Source organism: Pezoporus wallicus, unplaced genomic scaffold, assembly GCF_028554395.1.
Source record: "Pezoporus wallicus isolate ANWC-B61680 ecotype Strahan unplaced genomic scaffold, APGP_CSIRO_Pwel_v1 contig_14543, whole genome shotgun sequence".
Lineage (NCBI taxonomy): Eukaryota > Metazoa > Chordata > Aves > Psittaciformes > Psittacidae > Pezoporus > Pezoporus wallicus.
In genome coordinates this window covers 195,001-218,421 of record NW_026636733.1, presented here as the reverse complement: position 1 = coordinate 218,421, position 23,421 = coordinate 195,001, and the positions used below count along the sequence as shown (strand labels likewise).

The window sequence follows — 23,421 nt, the reverse complement described above, 5'->3', positions numbered from 1 at the left end:
CATATAGGATACAGTTCTAGAGCACACCGTGCTCTTCCTTACGGTGCAGCTCTTACGCAGTGGGTCCATACAGCTCTTGTACAGCTCTCTCAGTGTGTGGTTCTCATATATAACATGCAGCTCTATACTGGCCATACCCCTCTGTTGAGCAGCTCTGCAGGGTCAGAAGATCTCCCATAGTGTGTAGTTCTCTTACAGCACATAGCTCTTATATAGAGTGCAGATCTTACACAGGCTGCAGGTCTCATATCATACAGAGCCCTATAGTGTGCCTCTCTCATGTAGGGTGCAGTTGGTCTATACTCCAATTCTTCTATAGAAATTAGTCCAGGGGGGTTCTGCATTGAGTTTTCTCTGTCGTTCTCCCCCATCCCATCCCATCCCATCCCATCCCATCCCATCCCTATCCCCATCCCCATCCCTATCCCTGCACAGCTCACGGCCTCAGAGGCACAAGGGATTCATCCTTCTTTGGGGCTCAATCTTCCCCAGAGGCTTAAAACAAGGAGAGGGAGGGCAGCAGCACCCCAGAGGATGCTGCTTAATGGCTCCAGTGCTTCTCTGCAGCTCCCCTCTAATGTGGGGGTGCTCATGGTAATAGTAACAATAATAATAGCAAAATATTAATTATTATTATTTATTAATGCATCTTATTATTTATTATTGATTATTATTACTTATTAAGGACCTGAATCAATCCCACTCTCCCAATGGACATCCCTTTGGGCATCCCAAAACACTGATGTCCCCCCAAAAATACACCCTGTTGGGCTTCCAATTTGGGGGTCTCCACATTGAATAGGGACTGACCAGGATCAGGGCAGGGGGGTTTGGGTACCTGACCTCAGGCCATCCGGTAGCACCAGTAAAAACCTCAAACTCCAAAAATAGTGGTATAAAAATCCCTCTATTTGCTAAAAATCAGATCAAAAGCACCGACCTAGAGGAGTTTTTTGGTTAGAAAAAGGGGAAAATTAGGATCCAGTGAGTGCTGGGAATTGTGAAACATCACGGATTGGGGGGCATTAATCAAGTAGCTTGGCTGGTGAAGGGACAGGGCTAAAAACCAGGAGTAATTCCAAACCTTTTGTTAAAAATAGCCATAAAAAAATGGGAAAACCCACCCGATTTGTATCAAAAATACACAAGTGTCATCTTGTTGGGAAAGTGCCAGAAAAGGGAATGATGAGACACAAACAGATGTGGGGTTTGAGCACAGGGATGGGGAATACTTCCTCCCTCATGTGTGCGATGAGTTGCGCCGGTCTCTGCGGGCGGCAGAGCATCACAGAGCAGTTTGGGTTGGAAGAGACCTTCAGAGCTCATCGAGTCCAACCGCCCTGCAACGAGCAGGGACATCTTCACCTAGAGCAGGCTGCCCAGAGCCACATCCCATGGATGGGTCCACGGAGGCTCCTTAGATGCTGGTGGGGTGACGGTGGAGCTCCTGCCCCTTCAGCAGCGCGATCTGGAAGGTGGGGTTGGGATGAGATGGGCACATGAGGCTGTCACCCCCCCCCGGAGTGTCCCCCCCTCACCTGCTCCTCCAGGCCATGGATGCGGTGGTGACGGATGCGCTCCCGAGCCTCCAGCACCGGAGAGGGCCTGGAACTCGGTGGAGATGGGTGCTCCAGCGCCAGCGCCTGCATGGGGAGCGGTGGTGTCACCCCAGCCCCAGCCCAGGGCAAGCACCAGCATCTTTCCAACAGGGAATGAGCCCAAAGAGCCCAGCCACATCCTAGGGCAAGTATCAGCATCCCTGGGAAGCACCCCTAAAAGAGCCCAGCCCCATTCCCACAGAAGCACCACCATCTCCCCAGGGGGGAGGAAGTCCCCGAAAGAGCCCAGCACCATTCCAGGGCAAGCACCAGCATCTTCATAACCTGGGAAGCACCCCAGAAAGAGCCCAGCCCCATCCCAGTACAAGCACCAACACATCCCTTCATGCTGGGATGAGCCCAGCACTATCCCGAGGCAAGAACATCCTCTCCCCAAGTTGGAATAAGCCCCCAAAGGAATCCAGCACCATCCAAGTGCAAGTCTCAGCACCTTTCTTCATGATGGCATAAGCCCAGCACCCTCCCAGTACAAGCACCAGCACCTTCCCAGCCTGGAAGAAGCCCATAAAAGGCCCCAGCACCATCCCAGGGCAAGCACCAGCACCTCCCTTCATGCTGGGATGAGCCCAACATCATTGCAGAGCAAGCACCAGCATCTCCCCAGGCTGTGAAGCACCCCAAAAACAAGATCATCCCCATCCCAGGGCAAGCACCAGCACCTCCCTTTATGCTGGGATGAGCCCAGCATCAACCCAGAGCAAGCACCAGCATCTCCGCAGGCTGGGAAGAAACCCAAAAATAAGCCCAGTGCCATTCCAGGGCAAGCACCAGCATCTCCTTCATGCCTGGTTGCACCCAGCATCGTTGCAGAGCAAGCATCAGCATCTCCCCAGGCTGTGAAGCACCCCAAAGATGAGCCCAGACCCATCCTAGTACATGCACCAGTATCTCCCCAGGCTGGAAGAAGCCCATAAGAGGCCCCAGCATCATCCCAGGGCAGGCACCAACATCTCAGTTCAAGCTGGGATGAGCCCAGCATCGTTCCAGTGCAAGCACCACCATCGCCCCAGGCTGTGAAGCACCCCAAAAACAAGACCAGCCCCATCCCATTGCAAGCACCAGCACCTCCCTTCATGCCAGGATGAGTCCCCATCCCCACCCCGCTGCAAGCCACCGGTGGGGCCGGGGGCTCCACACCAAGCGGGTGGGCAGCACCCGCTGCATGGCACCCACCTGCAGCATGCGCACGCGCTGCTGCGCCTCCGCCAGCTCCTGCTGTGCTGCACGCAGGGAGCGGTGCAGCCGGCCCTGCTCCGCAGAGAGCCGCAGCGAGGACTCCTGTGCCTCCAGCTTCTCCCGCTCCACCTGCGGGGAATGCATGGGAATAGAGCAGTGAGACAGGTATTGGGACATGGGAATGGAGCAGTGAGAGATACAGGACATGGGAATGGAGCAGTGAGGGATACAGGACATGGGAATGGAGCTGTGAGAGATACAGGACATGGGAATAGAGCAGTGAGAGATACAGGACATGGGAATGGAGCTGTGAGAGATACAGGACATGGGAATAGAGCAGTGAGAGATACAGGACATGGGAATAGAGCAGTGAGGGATACAGGACATGGGAATGGAGCTGTGAGAGATACAGGACATGGGAATAGAGCAGTGAGAGATACAGGACATGGGAATGGAGCTGTGAGAGATACAGGACATGGGAATAGAGCAGTGAGAGATACAGGACATGGGAATAGAGCAGTGAGGGATACAGGACATGGGAATGGAGCTGTGAGAGATACAGGACATGGGAATGGAGCAGTGAGGGATACAGGACATGGGAATGGAGCAGTGAGGGATACAGGACATGGGAATAGAGCAGTGAGAGATACAGGACATGGGAATAGAGCAGTGAGAGATACAGGACATGGGAATGGAGCAGTGAGGGATACAGGACATGGGAATGGAGCTGTGAGAGATACAGGACATGGGAATAGAGCAGTGAGAGATACAGGACATGGGAATGGAGCTGTGAGAGATACAGGACATGGGAATGGAGCTGTGAGAGATACAGGACATGGGAATAGAGCAGTGAGAGATACAGGACATGGGAATGGAGCAGTGAGAGATACAGGACATGGGAATGGAGCAGTGAGAGATACAGGACATGGGAATGGAGCAGTGAGAGATACAGGACATGGGAATAGAGCAGTGAGAGATACAGGACATGGGAATGGAGCAGTGAGAGATACAGGACATGGGAATGGAGCTGTGAGAGATACAGGACATGGGAATGGAGCAGTGAGAGATACAGGACATGGGAATGGAGCAGTGAGAGATACAGGACATGGGAATGGAGCAGTGAGAGATACAGGACATGGGAATGGAGCTGTGAGAGATACAGGACATGGGAATGGAGCTGTGAGAGATACAGGACATGGGAATGGAGCAGTGAGAGATACAGGACATGGGAATGGAGCTGTGAGAGATACAGGACATGGGAATGGAGCTGTGAGAGATACAGGACATGGGAATAGAGCAGTGAGAGATACAGGACATGGGAATGGAGCTGTGAGAGATACAGGACATGGGAATAGAGCAGTGAGACAGGTATAGGGACATGGGAATGGAGCAGTGAGAGATACAGGACATGGGAATGGAGCAGTGAGAGATACAGGACATGGGAATAGAGCAGTGAGACAGGTATAGGGACATGGGAATGGAGCAGTGAGAGATACAGGACATGGGAATGGAGCAGTGAGAGATACAGGACATGGGAATGGAGCAGTGAGGGATACAGGACATGGGAATGGAGCAGTGAGAGATACAGGACATGGGAATGGAGCAGTGAGTGATACAGGACATGGGAATAGAGCAGTGAGACAGGTATAGGGACATGGGAATAGAGCAGTGAGAGATACAGGACATGGGAATAGAGCAGTGAGAGATACAGGACATGGGAATGGAGCTGTGAGAGATACAGGACATGGGAATAGAGCAGTGAGGGATACAGGACATGGGAATGGAGCAGTGAGGGACACAGGACATGGGAATGGAGCAGTGAGTGATACAGGACATGGGAATAGAGCAGTGAGACAGGTATTGGGACATGGGAATGGAGCAGTGAGAGATACAGGACATGGGAATAGAGCAGTGAGAGATACAGGACATGGGAATGGAGCAGTGAGAGATACAGGACATGGGAATGGAGCTGTGAGAGATACAGGACATGGGAATAGAGCAGTGAGGGATACAGGACATGGGAATAGAGCAGTGAGAGATACAGGACATGGGAATAGAGTAAATGAGAGATGCAGGACACGTAAAATACAGAAAATAACATATATAGTACATATGAAATACAGCAATTACATATAAATTTTATATAATATAAAATATAGCAGATTGACTAATATATAGGAGATTATACATATAGAATCACAGAATCATAGAATAGTCAGGGTTGGAAAGGACCTTAAGATCATCTAGTTCCAACCCCCTGCCAGTTTGTATATAATATAAAATATAGTTGGTGATTGGTATCATATATTGCAGATAATATATGATATAAGCCACATAGACTCTATATACTATAAAATACAGCAGATTGCAGATTTAATGTTATATTTTATATGTGTATATATATTATACATACATTTTATATATACTCTCTATATATCCATATATAGTATATATACATATATATTAATGTAATGTATTATAGATGTATAATACTGTATAGATCTATAATAATGTATATATCATTGCAATATAAAATAGAGATTATATATACTAGAGAGTAGGTAATATATATAAAATAGAGCAGATAACACATAAAATATAGATTATAAATAATACAAAAATACATTACTTATATAATATATAGCAGATAATGTATATAATAAAATTGTAGCAGATTATATATATACACATGAGAATACATGGAATGGAACAGAATGGAATAGAGCAGACATGCGATAATACACATTATATAAAATACCACAGATTATATATATAAAATATGGTAGATTAAGACAGATATTTCACATATTTCATATATATAATACATACGTAAGTGCATACAGACCCTGTGCCTAGCACACAACATATATACAAAGCCCATTGCATATCTGTATAACGAGCTGGGGCTCGCGTTTGCCTTTGCTGCTCACCCAGCCCTGGCACATGGGTGCGTGTCCCGGCACCCCCATGGGTGCGATGCCCCCGAGGTGCCCCCTCACCTTGTCCAGGGTCTTCTTCAGGGCACCCTTGTCCTTCTCGAGGCGCAGGGCAAGGCGCTCGGCCTCCCGCCGCTCCCGCTGCGAGCGGGCCAGGGCCTGCTGCAGGCTGCTCACCCGCTGCTGCAGCCCCCCCTGCTGCTCCTGCAGCCCCCCGTGCTCCTCCTGCTGCCGCTGCAGCAGCGCCTGCGGGCCGGGAGCATGGCCATGGGCACGGGGAAAGGGATGCTGGGCTCTGGGGCGTTCCAGAGGGTAAGCAAGGGGAGGGGGAAGGGATGCTGCACGGGGGCAATAGGGTGCTGGGATGAGCAGCACCCCTTCCCTCCTTTCCTGGAGGGGTTCAAGAGGGTTCTAGGGCTCTAGAGGAGTCCACAGGGCGATGCAAGGGGGGACAAAAGGTGCTGTATGGGAGGGCAAAGGGGTGTAGGGTGCTGCGTGGTAGGGTTAAAGAATGCAGGGAGCTGTATGGGACAATAGGGTGCTGCATGGGGAGGTTAAAGGGTGTATAGGGGAAAAGGGTGCTGGGGCTTTAGAGGGGTCCATAGGGTCATGCAAGGGTGGCGATGCAAAGGATGCTGCATGGGGTGGGGCAATAGGCGCTGCATGGGGTCAAAACAGGCTGGATGGAGCAGGCAATGGAGCTGCACGGAGGCAAAGGACAGCGAACGTGGGGAACCCAGCATGGAGGGGAGCCCCCCCCCCCCGGCCCTCACCTCCTGTTGCTGCTGGATCTGCGCCTCCAGCTCATCCCTGCCCCGCTGCAGCTCCTCCCGCTCCTGCCGCAGCTCCTGCAGCTGCTCCCGCAGCGCCGCCTTCTCCTCCCTTGCCTCGGCCAGCGCCCGCCGCGCCACCTCCAGCCCCTCCTGCAGCGTAAGGACACGGCAGTGACCCCCCAACTCCCCGGCACCCGCACCCCGCGGGTACCCGCACCCAAGGGTGCTCACCCCACCTGCAGCGCCCGGCGGTCCTGCTCGCCCGCGGCCAGCGCGCTCCGCAGCTGCAGCAGCCGCTCGTGGACCACGGCGCCATCGGCCGCAGCCGCAGCAGCATCCTTGGAGCCGGTGTCCGTCAGGGCCGTGCTCAGGCGCTGCATCGCCTGCTGCAAGGTGCCGGCGCGGTGCTCGCTGTCTGCCAGCTACAGCCAAAACACCGAGAGCAGTGAATGCACCGGTTAACGTTCATCTGTGCCATGGGGATTGAGAGGAACTGATGAGGAAGCCAAGTGTAAGGTCCTGCATATGGGTCGGAGCAGCTCCAGGCACAGCTCCAGGCTGGGGGAGATTGGATGGAGCAGCCCTGAGAAGGACTGGGGGTGTTGGTCAGTGAGAAGCTCCCCATGACCTGGCTTCAGTGAGTGCTTGAGCCCAGAACCCCCCTGTGCTGGGCTGCACCCCCAGAGCGTGAGCAGCAGCTCAGGGAGGGGATCCTGCCCCTCTGCTGTGCTCTGGGGAGACCCCCCCTGCAGCCCTGATCCAGCTCTGGGGCAGCAGCACAAGAGGTACATGGAGCTGCTGGAGCGAGGCCAGAGGAGGCCATGGAGATGCTGCGAGGGCTGGAGCAGCTCTGCTCTGGAGCCAGGCTGAGAGAGCTGGGCTGGGGCAGCCTGGAGAAGAGAAGGCTCCTGAAGGGGAGACCTGAGAGCAGCTCCAGTGCCTGAAGGGGCTGCAGGAAACCTGGAGAGGGGCTTGGGACAAGCGATGTAGGGACAGGCCAAGGGGAATGGCTTTAACCTGCCCGAGGGGAGACTGAGATGAGCTCTTAGGCAGAAGCTCTTCCCTGTGAGGGTGCTGAGGCGCTGGCACAGGGTGCCCAGAGAAGCTGTGGCTGCCCCATCCCTGGCAGTGTTCAAGGCCAGGTTGGACACAGGGGCTTGGAGCAAGCTGCTCTAGTGGAAGGGGTCCCTGCCTGCGGCAGGGGTTGGAGCTGGATGAGCTTTAAGGTCCCTTCCAACCCAAACCTGTGATTCTATTCAACTCTATGTCCCTGTTGGATACCTGTTTCTGCAGCAGCTCAGCATGATCCTGCATCGCCTGCACCTCCGCCTGCCGCTCCCCCAGGGCCGTGCGTGCGCGCTGCAGCTCACCCTCCAGCACCTTCTGCTGCAGCTCCAGGCGCGAGCTCCTGCTCTCGGCCACCTCCAACCTCCTCTTGGCATCCTTGAGCTCTCCGGCTCGCTCCGCGCTCACCCTCTCCTGCAGGATGGCGCGCTCAGGGATGGGGATGCAGGGCAGGATGCAGCCCACACGGCGATGCTCACCTGCATGGCGCGGCGCTCGCCCTCGGCAGCGCGCAGGCTCTGCTGCAGCGCAGCCACCTTGTCCTGCAGCGCCCGGCGCTCCCGCTCGCCCCGCGCCAGCGTCTCCTCCTGCAGCAGCAGCGCTGCCTGCGCGCTGCTCAGCTCCCCGCCGCTGCGGCGCCCTGCAGGGATGCAGGGCAGGGGTTACCCATTGCATTGGGATCGATGGAAGGTGCACGGGGAGGGGGGGTGTCACCACTTTTAGTGGGGATGCAGGGATCTATAGGGATGCACAGGGGGATTTACCCATTTTTCTGGGGTTCACAGGGATGCAAAGGGGTTTATCGGGGTTTATAGGGGATGCACAAGGGGGTTTACCCATTTTCTTGGATTTATGAAGGATGCACAGGGGATTTTACCCATTTTGTTGTGATTTATGGGGGATGCACACGGGTTTACCCATTTTGGTGGGAATTTACAGAGTCTGCAAAGAGGGTTTTACCAGCTTTAATGGGCTTTACAGGGATGCAGGGGGGTTTACAAGGATTTATGGGGGATGCACGGGGGTTCAACCACTTTCAGTGGGGTTTAGAGGGATGCATGGGAGCTTTTACCACTTTACTGGGGTTTAAAGGGGATGCAGGGTCGGTACTGGGATCTACGGGGGACGCACAAGGATTTTATCCATTTTATTGAGATTTAAGGAGTCTGCACAGGGAGTTTTACCAGCTTTGCTGGGGTTTACAGGGATGCAGGGGGGTTGTTCTGGGATTTATGGAGGCTGCAGAGGGGGTTTACCAGTTTCTGTGGGTTTTACACTGATGCATGGGGGCTTTTACCACTTTTACTGGGGTTCAAAGGGGATACAGGGGCAGTTTCACCAGGGTTTACTGGGCAGCATTGGGGTTTTACCAGGGTTCATGGGGTTTCCAGGGGGGGACAGACCAATTGTACCAGGATTTTGAGGCTGTGCATGGAGGAAATCCCACCCATTCATCACCCTCCCTGTGCCTCAGTTTCCCCACTCATTGGTGAGGCTCCAGCATGGAATAGATCACCCCAAACCCCACAATTCAGAGGGGATTCCTCCCCTCCAAAACCCCATCTCCCCCATCACCTTCCTCACTCTCATCCACCAGCTTCTGGAGCTGCTGCATCCGGGCACTGGTGCTGTCCCGCTGCTCCTCTGCCTCCGCCAGCCGCCGGCCCAGGCTGCCCACCTGCACCCGCAGCTCCTCCTGCGGCAAGAAAATGGGGTGAAAAAGGGGCTTTTTGGGTGCGATGGGGAAGGGAAGGGGAGGAAAGGGAAGCGGGGATGGTACCCGCTCCCGCTGCGCATCCTGCAGCTCCCGCAGGAAGTCCCGCAGCGCTGCCCGCACCGCCTCGGGCTCGGATGCTGCATCGGGGTCCACGGATGAGCCGGGGCTCAATGACCCCTCCAGTCCCCCACCTGTATGGGGACAAACAGGGTAGCATGGGGACAACGGGGGCAGCACCCAAGGGAGGGTGGCAAGCCGGAGTTGGATGTGCCACAGTGGGATGCACCCATGGGATACAGGGGTGTAAGAGATGGGTCCCCCATCACCCCGCTGCTCCAAGGGATGAAGCAATGGGGTATAGGAAACCCCAGGAATGTAGGAGATGGAACAATGGGGTGAGAGGGGAACACCAGGAATGGAGCAATGGGTCCTGGGGGATCCCAGGGATGCAGAGGATGGGGCAATGGGGTGATGAGGGACTCCAAGGATGAAGAAATGGGGTATGGGAGACCCCCAGGATTGGAGGGGACACAGCAAGTGTGATGGCGTGAAAGGGATGGAGCACCTGATGATGGAGATAGAGGAGATGGGGTGTAATGGGAAAGGTGTTATGGGAACCCCCAGGGATGAAGCAATGGAGCACAGGGAACCCCAAGGAAGCAGGGGATGGAGTTATAGGGTGATTGGGGAACCTCCAGAGATTCAGCGGATGGAGCAGTGGAGAATAGGAGACTCCCAAGAATGAAGTAATGAGGTATGGAGGACCCCAGAGATGCAGTAAACACAGCAACAGAATGATGGAGATGCAGGTGATGGAGCAACAGCATGAAGGGGATGCAGAGGATAGAGCAACAGGGTGATAGGGATGAAGAGGATGGAGCAAGAGGGCAATGGGGAAGGAGCAACAGGGTGATAGGGATGAAGAGGACGGAGCAAGAGGGCAATGGGGAAGGAGCAACAGGGTGATAGGGATGAAGAGGATGGAGCAACAGGGCAATGGGGAAGAAGCAACAGGGTGATAGGTATGAAGAAGATGGAGCAACAGGGCAATGGGGAAGGAGCAACAGGGTGATAGGGATGAAGAGGATGGAGCAACAGGGTGAGAGGGATGAAGAAGATGGAGCAACAGGGCAACAGGGATGCAGGGGATGGAGCAACAGTGTGATGGGGATGCAGGGGATGGAGCAACAGTGTGATGGGGATGCAGAGCTGGAACAATGGGACATGGGGAACCCCCCGGGATGCTGGGGATGGAGCACTGCAGCAGGATGCACTGCAGCAGGATGCACCCCTCTCCCCTATAAGCAAGGTACGAAGCAGCGGGGGTCCCCGGAGCCCCTCACCCTTGCCGGGGGAGCCGGCCCGAGCGCGGCCGATGCCCATGGTGCGGCGCAGGGCGGACTGGATGCCCCCCAGGCGGGTCTCGGTGGCCCGGCGCAGCTCCTCGCCACGCGCCAGCTCCGCTTCCAGCCCCTGCGCCCGGCCCTCGGCCGCGCTCAGGCGCAGGCTCAGCTCGGCCGCTTCGCCCTGCGCCGCTTCCACCTTCAGCTGCAGGTTGCGGGCATCGGCCAAGAGCTTCTTCTCGTTGCCTCGAGCCTCCTCCAGGCTGCGGGCCAGGTCCTTCTCCCGCTGCCGGAACTCGGCCTCCGCCTCCGAGAGCCGCTGCTGCAGGTGCTGGAGCTGCGGAACACGGGTGGAGATGGGGCGATGGGGAGAGGAGAGTGATGGGGTGCAAGGGGTGGGGTAATGGCATGATAGGGAACCCCCAGGGATGGAGCAATGGGGTGATGGGGGACCACCAAGGAAGCAGGAGACACAGCAGCAAGGTTGAGATGCAGGGGATGGAGCAGTGGAGTGACAAGGACCTCCAGGGATGGAGCAATGGGGTGATGGGGGTGCAGCAGTTGGAGTACAGGATAACAGAGATGGAGGAGATGGAGGGATGGAGCAATGGGGTGATGGGGGAACCCCAGGGATACAGAGGATAGAGCAATGGGTGATGGGGATGGAGGGCATGGAGGGGATGGAGTAATGGGTGATGGGGGCCCCAAGGGATAGAGCAATGAGGTGTAAGAAACCCAGGGATGCAGGACGGAGTGGTGGGGTGATGGAGACACCCAGGGACACCAGACCCAGAGTCAGGAGACAATGGGATTGCAAGACACAAACCAATGGAGGATGCAAGGGACCTCAGGGGACACAGGGCAGAGAGCAAAGGGTGATGGTGACATCAGAGACTGAGCGATGGGATAATGGGGACACCCAGGGGCATGGCATCAAACAACAGAACAGTGGAGACACCGAGGGACACAGTATGCCAGCTTTGGGGTAATGGAGATGCTTGGGGACAACAGGCACTGAGTTATGGGGGGAGGAGACAGGGACACTGGATAGGCTGGGCACGGAGCTGTGGGGTGATGGGGACGCAGAGCACTGAGAAACAAAGTTCTGGGGACACCCCCCATACACAATCACCTCCTTCCTGGCAGCCTCCGTCCCGGCCTCGCTCTCTGCCACCTTCTGCCTGAGGCCGAAGGCTTCGCGGCGGCTCTCCTGCTCCCGCTGCTCCTCCAGGGCCATGCGCACCTGCAGCTCGCCCAGCTCCCTGCTCCTCCGGCTGTTCTCACCGTCCAGGTCCTTCACCTGCCCACGGAGCGCAGGGGCACGGTGTGGGGACACCCGAAATGGATGAAGGGGGGGGGTTCTCACCCTCCTCCTCCTCCTCCTCCTCACCTGGCGGCGCAGCTCCTGCAGCTCCCGGCGCGCATCCAGGCGGGCTCGCTCCAGCTCCCGCAGCGCCGCCCGCAGCTCGCTCACTTCCCGCTCCGCAGCCGCCCGCCCGTCCTCCACCAGCGCCAGGCGCTGCTCCTTCTCCTCACCGGCACGTTTCAGGCTGCGGGCGAGGGGAGACAGGGCCGGGTCACCCACAGGGGCACTGCAGTGCCCCGAGCACCGCCCTGTCCTCAGCATCCCGCTCCAAGCCATCCCCATCCTCCAGCATCCCTCTGGTTTGGATGCTCCTCTCCAGCTACCACCCCATCAGGGCAGCCTCCACCCTGAGCGCTGCCACCCTGAACACAGAATCCCAGCCTGGTTTGGGTTGGAAAGGACCTCAAAGCTCCTCCAGCTCCAACCCCTGCCACGGGCAGGGACCCCTTCCACTAGAGCAGCTTGCTCCAAGCCCCTGTGTCCAACCTGGCCTTGAGCACTGCCAGGGATGGGGCAGCCACAGCTTCTCTGGGCACCCTGTGCCAGCGCCTCAGCACCCTCACAGGGAAGAGCTTCTGCCTAAGAGCTCATCTCAGTCTCCCCTCTGGCAGGTTAAAATCATTCCCCTTGGCCTGTCCCTACAGGCCCTTCTCCAAAGCCCCTCTACAGGTTTCTCTTTCCCCCAAAAAGTCCCTCTAAGGCACTGCCCCACCCCAAACACTGCTCACCTCGAGCAACCCCTGTAGTGAGCATCTTGCTCCAGTGAATCCTGTCCTTAGGCATCCCTCCCCATGCCCAAACTTCCATCTCCTTGTCCCCAAACACCACCCTGACCTGGAGCACCACCCTCCAAGGGATTGGACTAACCCACAGATTTCCCAACCTGAGCACCCCTGTGTCCCAAGCATTACCCCAATCACAGACATCGTTTGCCAAGGCAACACATCACCCCGAGTATCTCCTAACTGGAGCATCCCCTTGTCCTGAGCATCATCCCAACAGCAAGCACCACCCTCCAAGGTGCTGCATCACCCCCTGCATCTCCCAGCTTGGGAGCACCCTTCTCCCAACCATCACCCCAACCCTGAGCACTCAAAACACTGCATCACTGCATGCATCCCATGACCCCAAGCATTGCACCATCTCCTACATCTCCCAACTTGAGCAGCCCCTTGCCCAACCATCACCCCAACCCTGAGCACCCAAAATATGGTGCTACCCCAAGCATTGCCCTGACCCTGAGCATTGCACCACCTCCTGTATCTCCAAACTTCGGTATCCCCTTGTCCTAAGCATCACCCAGACTCTGAGCATCACCCAAACACCTCCTTGTCCTGCATATTACCCCGACCCCAGTCACCACCCCAACTCCTGCATCTCCCAACTTGAGCAGCCCCTTGTCCTGCACATCACCCCAACACTGAGCACCCAAAACACTGCACTATCCCAAGCACTGCCCTGACCCTGAGCATCGCACCACCTCCTGTACCTCCCAACTTAGGTATCCCCTTGTCCTAAGCATCACCCTGACCCTGAGTATCACCCCAACCTGACCATCACTCCAACCCCAGCACCCAAAACATTGTACTACCCCAAACGTTGCCCTTAATCCGAGCATTGCCCCACCTCCTGTATCTCCCAACTTTCGTACCCCTTGTCCTGCACACGACCCCGACCCTGCGCATCACCCTAACCTGGGCAGCCCCTTGTCCTTCACATCACCCCGACCCTCAGCATCACCCCAGCTCCTGCCTCTCCCCCCCTCGAGCACCCCTTGCCCCTCACCTGATGCGCTCGCCCTCTGCGCGGCGCAGCGCCGCCCGCAGCTCCTCGTTGGACCTCCGCAGCGCCTCCTTCTCCCTCGCCTCGTCCCCCAGCGCCCTGCGCGCCTCCTGCGCCTGCCGCCGCTGCGCTTCCCGGCCTTCCCGGCTCTCCCGGGCCTCCCGCTGCGCCTGCAGCAGCTCCCGCCGCCCCGCAGCCCGCGCCTCCGCCACCAGCCGCAGCTGCGCCCGCGCATCCTCCGCCTGCGCCGGGGCGGGAGCGGGGTGTTAGGGGCTGGGGTATTGGGGGCGGTGGGAAGGGGTCGGGGGGGTTCACCTCCCGCAGGGCTCCATCCCGCTGCTTGGCGGCTGCTGTCACTTGGTCACGGAGGGTTTTCGCCTCCCGCTCGTGCGTCGCCGCTGTCTCCTCTGCCTGCGCCCGCAAGGTGCGCAGCTCCGCTGCCAGGCTCTGCATGGGGGGGGCACAGCACCCTGAGCACCCCTGCCCCGCTTGTTTGGGATCCCGGGGGAATTGTGATGGGGATGGTGCGGGGATGGGGAACCTCGGGTACCGCACCCGAGCATCCCCATCGCCCAGGAGGCTTGCAAGGGGAAAATGGGGGCCTCGCAATGGAGAGCCTGAAAGATGGGGGGACACTGCAGGAGCTGCAAGATGGGGGGGGGTCTTGGAATGGAGGGGGTGAGCCTTGGGAAGTGGGGTTTGCAATAAGGGGGATGGCCAGGAATGGGGGATACCCAGGCATGGGGGTTTGCAATGCTGTAATGGGGGGGGGCATGGGGGAACTGCAATGATGGGGATACATGGGACACCCAGATATGGGTGGGTGTAATGGGGGAGCCATGGGAGACACCCAGGCATGGGGGAGTGGCAGTAGGGGGACACAGGGGACATCCAGTGATGGGTGCTGCAATGGAAGGGGATGCTTAGGCATAGGCGGTTGCACGGAGAGGGGACAGCCAGACATGGGGGCTGCAGTAGGGGCCATGTGGGGCTCTGCGCCACCATGGCGGGGGGGTCCCAGGACCTTCCACACCCACCTCCTCCTTCTCCTGGTGGCTGGAGACCTCCCGGCGCTGCTGCTCGAGCTCAGCCGTGGCCTCGGCCAGGCCCCGCTGAAGCCGCTGCAGTGCCTCAGCCAGGGCAGCCCTCTCCTCCTCCTGCAGCGCCAGGGCCTGTGAGGACAAGGATCAGCCCCGGCGGGGACACGGATCAGCCCGGGGGGACACCGGGGCTCAGGCTGGGGGGACATGGGGACACCCACCTGCTGCTTCTCGTTCTCATGCTGCTGCCGCATCGACGCCAGCTCAGCTGCCAGCACCTCCTGATCCCGAGAGAGCCGGACCCGCTCGGCTTCCAGCTCCTCCTGAACCCAACACGAGCAGTGAACCCAACACCAACAGTGAACCCAACGCCAACAGTGAACCCAACGCCAACAGTGAACCCAACACCAACAGTGAACCCAACGCCAACAGTGAACCCAACCCCAACAGTGAACCCAACCCCAACAGTGAGCCCAACCCCAACAGTGAACCCAACGCCAACAGTGAACCCAACACCAACAGTGAGCCCAACACCAACAGTGAGCCCAACACCAACAGTGAACCCAACACCAACAGTGAACCCAACCCCAACAGTGAGCCCAACCCCAACAGTGAGCCCAACACCAACAGTGAGCCCAAACCAACAGTGAGCACAACCCCAACAGTGAGCCCAAACCAACAGTGAGCCCAACCCCAACAGTGAGCCCAACCCCAACAGTGAGCCCAACCCAACAGTGAGCCCAACCCAACAGTGAACCCAACCCCAACAGTGAGCCCAACCCCAACAGTGAGCCCAAACCAACAGTGAACCCAACCCCAAAAGTGAGCACAACCCCAACAGTGAACCCAACACTAACTGAACCCAACACCAACAGTGAACCCAACACCAACAGTGAGCCCAAACCAACAGTGAGCCCAAACCAACAGTGAGCCCAACCCCAACAGTGAGCCCAACCCCAACAGTGAGCCCAAACCAACAGTGAGCCCAACCCCAACAGTGAGCCCAACCCAACAGTGAGCCCAACCCCAACAGTGAGCCCAACCCCAACAGTGAGCCCAACCCAACAGTGAGCCCAACCCCAACAGTGAGCCCAAAACCAACAGTGAGCCCAGCACCAACAGTGAGCCCAAACCAACGGTGAGGCCAACACCAACAGTGAGCCCAACCCCAACAGTGAGCCCAAACCAACAGTGAACCCAACCCCAAAAGTGAGCCCAACCCCAACAGTGAACCCAACCCCAACAGTGAGCCCAAACCAACAGTGAACCCAACCCCAAAAGTGAGCCCAACCCCAACAGTGAACCCAACCGTGAACCCAAAGCAACAGTGAACCCAACACCAACAGTGAACCCAACACCAACAGTGAGCTCAACCCCAGCAGTGAACCCAACCCCAACAGTGAACCCAACACCAACAGTGAACCTCCCAAAGCAGTGAAACTCCAAAAATCAGTGAACCCCAAAGTCACCAGCAACCCCCTAAAATCAGCAACTTTGCACCCCAAGAATAATCACTGCACCCCAAAAATCAGCATCGCACCACCAACATCAGCATTATGTCTCAAGAATAAGCGCAGTACCCCAAAAATTCCCCATCCCCCCAAACTCTACACCCCTGTCCCAACCCCACTGCGCTCACCTTCTCATGCTGCAGGCGGTCGAGCTCGGTGCGGTGCCCATCGCGGGCGCGCTGCAGGGCCACGGTCACCGCCGCGGTCTCAGCTGCGGCCACGGCCTCACGCCGGCTCTGCAGCTCCCGCTCCCGGTCCAGCCGTGCGGCGCCCAGCTCCGCTGCAGGGCACCCATCAGTGGGGTGTCAGTGGGGACACCCCGGGGTGTGGGGGGACAGGAGCAGGGTCACAGGGGGACAAATGGTGGTGGAGAAGAGCTTGTCATGGCCCTGCTGCAGGTGGATGAGGATGGAAGAGGATGAGGATGGGGATGGACAAGAGTGAAGACGGGGGATGGACAGCAATAAAGATGGTGGATGGATGGAGATGAAAGTGGGGATAAGAATACAGATGGAGTACAGATGGATGGTGTTGGAGATGAGGATAAACATACGAAGAACAGGGATGAGGATGATGATGGAGAATGAATGGGAATGAGGATGAAGATGATGATGGGGAATGAATGGGGATGGCACTGGAGATGACGATGAAGACTGGGATTAAGATGGGGATAGTGTTGGAGATGAGGATGAAGATAGGGATGGACCGGGATAAGGATGGGGACTGAGATAAGGATGGAGATGGGGATGAATATGGGGACCAGGGATGAATATGAGGATCAGGGATGAGGATGGGGAAGAGGATGAAGATGGGAGGTGGAAGGGGATGAAGATGGTGGATGGATGGACGTGAAAGTGGAGATGAGGATACAGATGAAGTTTGAACAGGGATAGTGTTAGAGATGAGGATAAAGATGGGATGGACAGGGATGAGGATGGGGATGAAGAGAGTGATTGAGATGAGGATGGAGATGAGGATGTGGAAGATGAAGCAGGGGTAAAAGGACAGAAGGAGATGGCCGGGGTGATGGGGACAGGGACCTCTCACCCTCCAAAGCCTCCTTGGCCTGAAGCAGGCTCCGTCCCTCAGCCTCCAGCTGCTGGTTGCGGGCATCGAGCTGGGTGAGCTGCTGCTGCAGCTGGAAGATGCTGCTCTCCAGCCCCTCCTTCTCCGACCTGCCAGAACAGCACCAGTCACACTGCCCAGAGCCACACCAGCACCAGTCACAGTGCCCAGAGCCACACCAGCACCAGTCACACTGCCCAGAGCCACACCAGCACCAGTCACAGTGCTCAGAGCCACACCAGCACCAGTCACAGTGCTCAGAGCCACACCAGCACCAGTCACAGTGCCCAGAGCCACACCAGCACCAGTCACACCAGAGCCACACCAGCACCAGTCACACAGTGCTCAGAGCCACACCAGCACCAGTCACAGTGCCCAGAGCCACACCAGCACCAGTCACAGTGCCCAGAGCCACACCAGCACCAGTCACACTGCCCAGAGCCACACCAGCACCAGTCCCAGTGCCCAGAGCCACACCAGCACCAGTCACAGTGCCCAGAGCCACACCAGCACCAGTCACAGTGCCCAGAGCCACACCAGCACCAGTCACAGTGCCCAGAGCCACACCAGCACCAGTCACAGTGCCCAGAGCCACACCAGCCACACCAGCAAGTCACAGTGCCCAGAGCCACACCAGCACCAGTCACAGTGCTCAGAGCCACACCAGCACCAGTCACAGTGCCCAGAGCCACACCAGCACCAGTCACAGTGCCCAGAGCCACACCAGCACCAGTCACAGTGCCCAGAGCCACACCAGCACCAGTCACAGTGCCCAGAGCCACAACAGCACCAGTCACAGTGGTCAGAGCCACACCAGCACCAGTCACAGTGCCCAGAGCCACACCAGCACCAGTCACAGTGCCCAGAGCCACACCAGCACCAGTCACAGTGCTCAGAGCCACACCAGCACCAGTCACAGTGCTCAGAGCCACACCAGCACCAGTCCCAGTGCTCAGAGCCACACCAGCACCAGTCACAGTGCCCAGAGCCACACCAGCACCAGTCACAGAGCCACACCAGCACCAGTCACAGTGCTCAGAGCCACACCAGCACCAGTCACAGTGCCCAGAGCCACACCAGCACCAGTCACACTGCCCAGAGCCACACCAGCACCAGTCACAGTGCCCAGAGCCACACCAGCACCAGTCCCAGTGCCCAGAGCCACACCAGCACCAGTCCCAGTGCTCAGAGCCCAGCTCCATGGCTGTGAGCACCGCTCACCCCGGTCCAGCACCCACCTGAGCCCGGCCGCCTCCTGGGCCCGATCCTGCCCGTGGCGCTGGGCAGCAGCGAGCTGCACGGCCAGGCTGGCTCCCTCCTTGGCCAGCCCCTCGCGGGCCCGGCTCAGCCGCAGCAGATCCCCCCGCAGCCGCTCCTGCTCTGCCCGTGCCTGGGCCAGCGCCTCGCCCGCCGCGCTCTGCTCCTGCACCGCCTGCAGCACAGCGATGGCACCGCTACCCCGTGTGTCCACAGCTACCCTGTGCACCCTCAGCATCCCTCCCAGTTGCCCTCTTCATCCTCCCTGTTCCCCCATGCACCCATTCCTTCCCTCCCAGTTGCCCCATGCACTATTTCCACACCCCCCCCAGTCGCCTTGCCCACCATCCTGCTGGCCCCATGCACCTTCCAAATCTCTCCCAGTTGCCTTTTGCACCCTTCTCATCCCTCCCAGTTGTCCCATGAACCATCCCAGTTGCTCATGCACCCTCTCTACCCCTCCCAAAAGCCCCATGCATGGTTCCCACTCTTCCCATTTATCCCTTGCACCATTCCAGTTCTCCCAGTTGTCCAAAGCATCCTTCCAGTTACCCTGGCATCCTCCCCATCCCTCCCAGTTACCACATTCACCATCCCAGTGGCCCCCTGCACATCCCTCCCAGTTGCCCTGTGAACAATTCCAGTTATCCCTGCATTCTCCCCATCCCTCCCAGTTGCCACATTCACCATCCCAGCTGCCCTGTGAACAATTCCAGTTACCCCTGCACTCTCCCCATCCCTCCCAGTTACCACATTCACCATCCCAGTTGCCCCCTGCACATCCCTCCCAGTTGCCCTGTGAACAATTCCAGTTACCCCAGCGCTCTCCCCATCCCTCCCAGTTGCCCTGTGAACAATTCCAGTTACCCCTGCACTCTCCCCATCCCTCCCAGTTACCACATTCACCATCCCAGTTGCCCCCTGCGCTCTGTGAACAATTCCAGTTACCCCAGCGCTCTCCCCATCCCTCCCAGTTGCCCTGTGAACAATTCCAGTTACCCCAGCACTCTCCCCATCCCTCCCGGTCACCGCGTTCACCACCCCACTTGCTTCCTGCACCTTCCACATCCCTCCCAGTTGCCCTGTGAACAATTTCAGTTATCCCTGCATTCTCCCCATCCCTCCCAGTTACCACATTCACCATCCCAGTTGCCCCCTGCACATCCCTCCCAGTTGCCCTGTGAACAAATCCAGTTACCCCTGCACTCTCCCCATCCCTCCCAGTTACCACATTCACCATCCCAGTGGCCCCCTGCACATCCCTACCAGCTGCCCTGTGAATGATTCCACTTACTCCTGCACTCTCCCCATCCCTCCCAGTTACAACATTCACCATTCCACTTATCCCTGGCATCCTCCTCATCCCTCCCAGTTGTCCTGTGAACAATTCCAGTTACCCCAGCGCTCTCCCCATCCCTCCCAGTTACAACATTCACCATCCCAATGGCCCCCTGCACATCCCTCCCAGTTGCCCTGTGAACAATTCCAGTTGCCCTGCACTCTCCCCATGCCTCCTGGTTACAACATTCACCATCCCACTTATCCCTGGCATCCTCCCCATCCCTCCCAGTTGCCCTGTGAATAATTCCAGTTACCCCAGCGCTCTCCCCATCCCTCCCAGTTACCACATTCACCATCCCAGTTGCCCCCTGCGCTCTCCCCATCCCTCCCAGTTACCCGCAGCATCCCTCGCAGTCCCCCCCGCACCTGCCCGAGGTGCCGGCGCAGCCGCAGGTGCTGGTCGCGCAGCGCCCGCAGCTCGTCCCGCAGCCCCCCGCAGCGCTGCTCCTCCGCCGCCCTGCGCGCCCGCTGCAGGCGCAGCCGCTCCAGGGCCCCCGCGCGCTGCCCGCGCTCCAGCCGCTCCCGCAGCAGCGCCAGCTCCCGCCGCAGCTCCCGCACGCTGCCGCTGTCCCGCTCCGCCTCCAGCCGCGCCAGGCCCCGGCTCAGCTCCGCCTTGTCCCGCGCCAGCCCCGCCGCCAGCTCGCTCGTCTTGGCCAGCGCGTCCCGCAGCCGGGAGCCCTCGGCCTGCGCCTCCCGCAGCGCTGCCGACAGCGACCCGCAGCTCCCCTGCGCCTGCCGAGAGACCGCAGCTGAGGGCAGCATCCCCGTGCCCAGCGCTGATGGCAGCATCCCTGTGCCCAGCAGAGAATGGAGCTGAGGGCAGCATCCCCGTGCCCAGCGCTGATGGCAGCATCCCCGTGCCCAGCAGAGAATGGAGCTGATGGCAGCATCCCTGTGCCCAGCACTGTGAACAGAGCTGATGGCAGCATCCCTGTGCCCAGCGCTGAGAATGGAGCTGATGGCAGCATCCCCGTGCCCAGTGCTGAGAGTGGAGCTGATGGCAGCATCCCTGTGCCCAGCGCTGAGGGCAGCATCCCTGTGCCCAGCGCTGAGGGCAGCATCCCCGTGCCCAGCGCTGAGGGCAGCATCCCTGTGCCCAGCAGAGAATGGAGCTGATGGCAGCATCCCTGTGCCCAGCGCTGAGAATTGAGATGATGCCAGCATCCCTGTGCCCAGCGCTGAGAATGGAGCTGATGGCAGCATCCCTGTGCCCAGCGCTGAGAATGGAGCTGATGGCAGCATCCCTGTGCCCAGCGCTGAGAATGGAGCTGATGGCAGCATCCCTGTGCCCAGCGCTGAGAATGGAGCTGATGGCAGCATCCCTGTGCCCAGCACTGTGAACAGAGCTGATGGCAGCATCCCTGTGCCCAGCGCTGAGAATGGAGATGATGGCAGCATCCCTGTGCCCAGCAGAGAATGGAGCTGAGGGCAGCATCCCCGTGCCCAGCGCTGAGAGTGGAGCTGATGGGCTCTGCACCATCCCCGTGCCCAGCGCTGAGAATGGAGCTGATGGCAGCATCCCTGTGCCCAGCACTGAGAATGGAGCTGAGGGCAGCATCCCTGTGTCCAGTGCTGAGAATGGAGCTGATGGCAGCATCCCTGTGCCCAGCACTGAGAATGGAGCTGAGGGCAGCATCCCCATGCCCAGCGCTGATGGCAGCATCCCTGTGCCCAGCAGAGAATGGAGCTGAGGGCAGCATCCCTGTGCCCAGCACTGAGAATGGAGCTGATGGGTTCTGCACCACCCCTGTGCATGGAGCTGATGGGCTTTGCACCATCTCTGTGCCCAGCACTGTGACTGGAGCTGATGGGCTGTGTGCAGGCACCCGGGACATGAGGAGGAACCTGCTGCAGGGCTGAGCCTGTTGTTTGGGGGTTGCACCACTGCATGGCCTGAGCCTGGTGCTTAGGGGTTGCACCCATTTCACTGGGGGAATAAGCCTGTTGCATGTAGGTTGCACTCACTGCACAGGGTTGCACCTGCTGCATGGCAAAGGTATGAGAGGAATGAGCCTGATGCACGGGGGGGTTGCCCCCGCTGCTTGGGGATGCACCCACTGCATGGCAGCTGCAGACTGCGTGGGGGGCACCCACTGCAGCAGGTCACGGGGGTGTCAGGGACCCACCTTGCTCAGCGCCTCGGCCAGCGCCTCCCGCTCGCCCCGTGCCACCTCAGCCTCCAGCGCCGCCTGGCTCAGCGCCTCCCGTGCCTCCAGCAGCTCCTGCTGCACTGCTGCACGCTGCACATCCAGCTCCTCCAGCTGCTGCTGGCTGCGGCAAGGCAGGGGGCAGCACACACGGGGCATGCAGCATCCATCACTGCAGCACCCGCCACTGCAGCACCCACCGCTGCAGCACCCACTCAGGACAGGGGTTGCAGCACCCACTGTTATACAGCACCCACCCAGGATAGGGGTTACAGCACCCACTACTGCAGCACCCACCCAGGACAGGGGTTACAGCACCCACTATTGCAGCACCCACCCAGGACAGGGGTTACAGCACCCACTGTTATACAGCACCCACTCAGGACAGGGGTTACAGCACCCACTATTGCAGCACCCACTCTAATACAGCACCAACCCAGGATAAAGGGTACAGCACACACTATTGCAGCACCCACCCAGGACAGGGGGTGCAGTACCCACTACCGCAGCATGCACCCAGGACAGGGGTTACAGCACACACTATTGCAGCACCCACCCAGGAGAGGCGTTGCAGCACCCGCTATTATACAGCACCCACTCAGGACAGTGGTTGCAGCACCCACTATCGCAGCATCCTCACAGGACAGGGGTTGCAGCACCCACCACTGCAGCACCCATCTGCACAGGGGTATTGCAACACCCATTGCAGGGGAGGCAGCACGCACCCTTGGGTGGAGGATGAGGCTGCAACACCCACTGCAGTTCTGCAGCACCCACTTGCTGAGGGTGCAGCCCCAGGTGAGGCACAGGCTGCAGCACCCCCTGTGTGTGTCCCATGTCCCTGTACCTGCGTTCCAGCTGCCCCCGGGCAGCCTCAGCAGCGCGGGCGGCCTCGTCCCGAGCATCCTCCAGCCCCTCGCTGCGGCGCTGCAGCTGCGCCCGCTCCTGCTGCAGGGCCTCTGCGCGCTGCTGCTCCCCTGCCAGAGCCTCCTCCGCACGCTGCCGATCCCTGCCGGACACATGGACATGGGGGGATGGATGGATGGACATGGCAGGGGTGGATGGGGCGATGCTCGCTGTGCCAGGATGGAGGGAGGGGCAGGAGTGAACGGGGACAGACGGAGAGATGTGAGAGATAAATGTGTAGGGATGGGTGCATGGATGGATGAGTGGGTGGGTGGGTGGATGGATGGATGGATGGATGGATGGATGAATGAATGAATGAATGAATGAGTGGATGGATGGATGGGTGGGTGGGTGGATGGATGGATGGATGGATGGAC

General features: G+C 58.5%; 1 protein-coding gene across 2 annotated transcripts in view; it reads right to left on the bottom strand.

The window, feature by feature from the left end:
• Positions 1–1,233: 1,233 nt before the first annotated feature.
• CROCC (ciliary rootlet coiled-coil, rootletin) overlaps positions 1,234–23,421 on the bottom strand; it is a 30,545-nt gene continuing 8,357 nt past the window's right edge. For both annotated transcript variants that reach the window (XM_057401321.1, XM_057401320.1), the window contains exons 14-36: positions 22,986–23,147; positions 22,118–22,262; positions 20,358–20,723; positions 18,632–18,825; positions 17,376–17,503; positions 16,457–16,608; positions 15,039–15,140; positions 14,815–14,949; positions 14,093–14,224; positions 13,781–14,019; positions 12,020–12,179; positions 11,762–11,929; positions 10,630–10,966; positions 9,350–9,477; positions 9,145–9,265; positions 8,049–8,209; positions 7,786–7,983; positions 6,741–6,926; positions 6,505–6,654; positions 5,795–5,977; positions 2,793–2,924; positions 1,539–1,643; positions 1,234–1,468 (exon numbers count right to left, since the gene is read on the bottom strand). In XM_057401321.1, the coding sequence (XP_057257304.1) occupies positions 1,418–1,468; positions 1,539–1,643; positions 2,793–2,924; positions 5,795–5,977; positions 6,505–6,654; positions 6,741–6,926; positions 7,786–7,983; positions 8,049–8,209; positions 9,145–9,265; positions 9,350–9,477; positions 10,630–10,966; positions 11,762–11,929; positions 12,020–12,179; positions 13,781–14,019; positions 14,093–14,224; positions 14,815–14,949; positions 15,039–15,140; positions 16,457–16,608; positions 17,376–17,503; positions 18,632–18,825; positions 20,358–20,723; positions 22,118–22,262; positions 22,986–23,147 (3,835 nt within the window). In that variant the 3' untranslated portion in view covers positions 1,234–1,417. The remainder of the gene's footprint in view (positions 1,469–1,538; positions 1,644–2,792; positions 2,925–5,794; positions 5,978–6,504; positions 6,655–6,740; positions 6,927–7,785; positions 7,984–8,048; positions 8,210–9,144; positions 9,266–9,349; positions 9,478–10,629; positions 10,967–11,761; positions 11,930–12,019; positions 12,180–13,780; positions 14,020–14,092; positions 14,225–14,814; positions 14,950–15,038; positions 15,141–16,456; positions 16,609–17,375; positions 17,504–18,631; positions 18,826–20,357; positions 20,724–22,117; positions 22,263–22,985; positions 23,148–23,421) is intronic.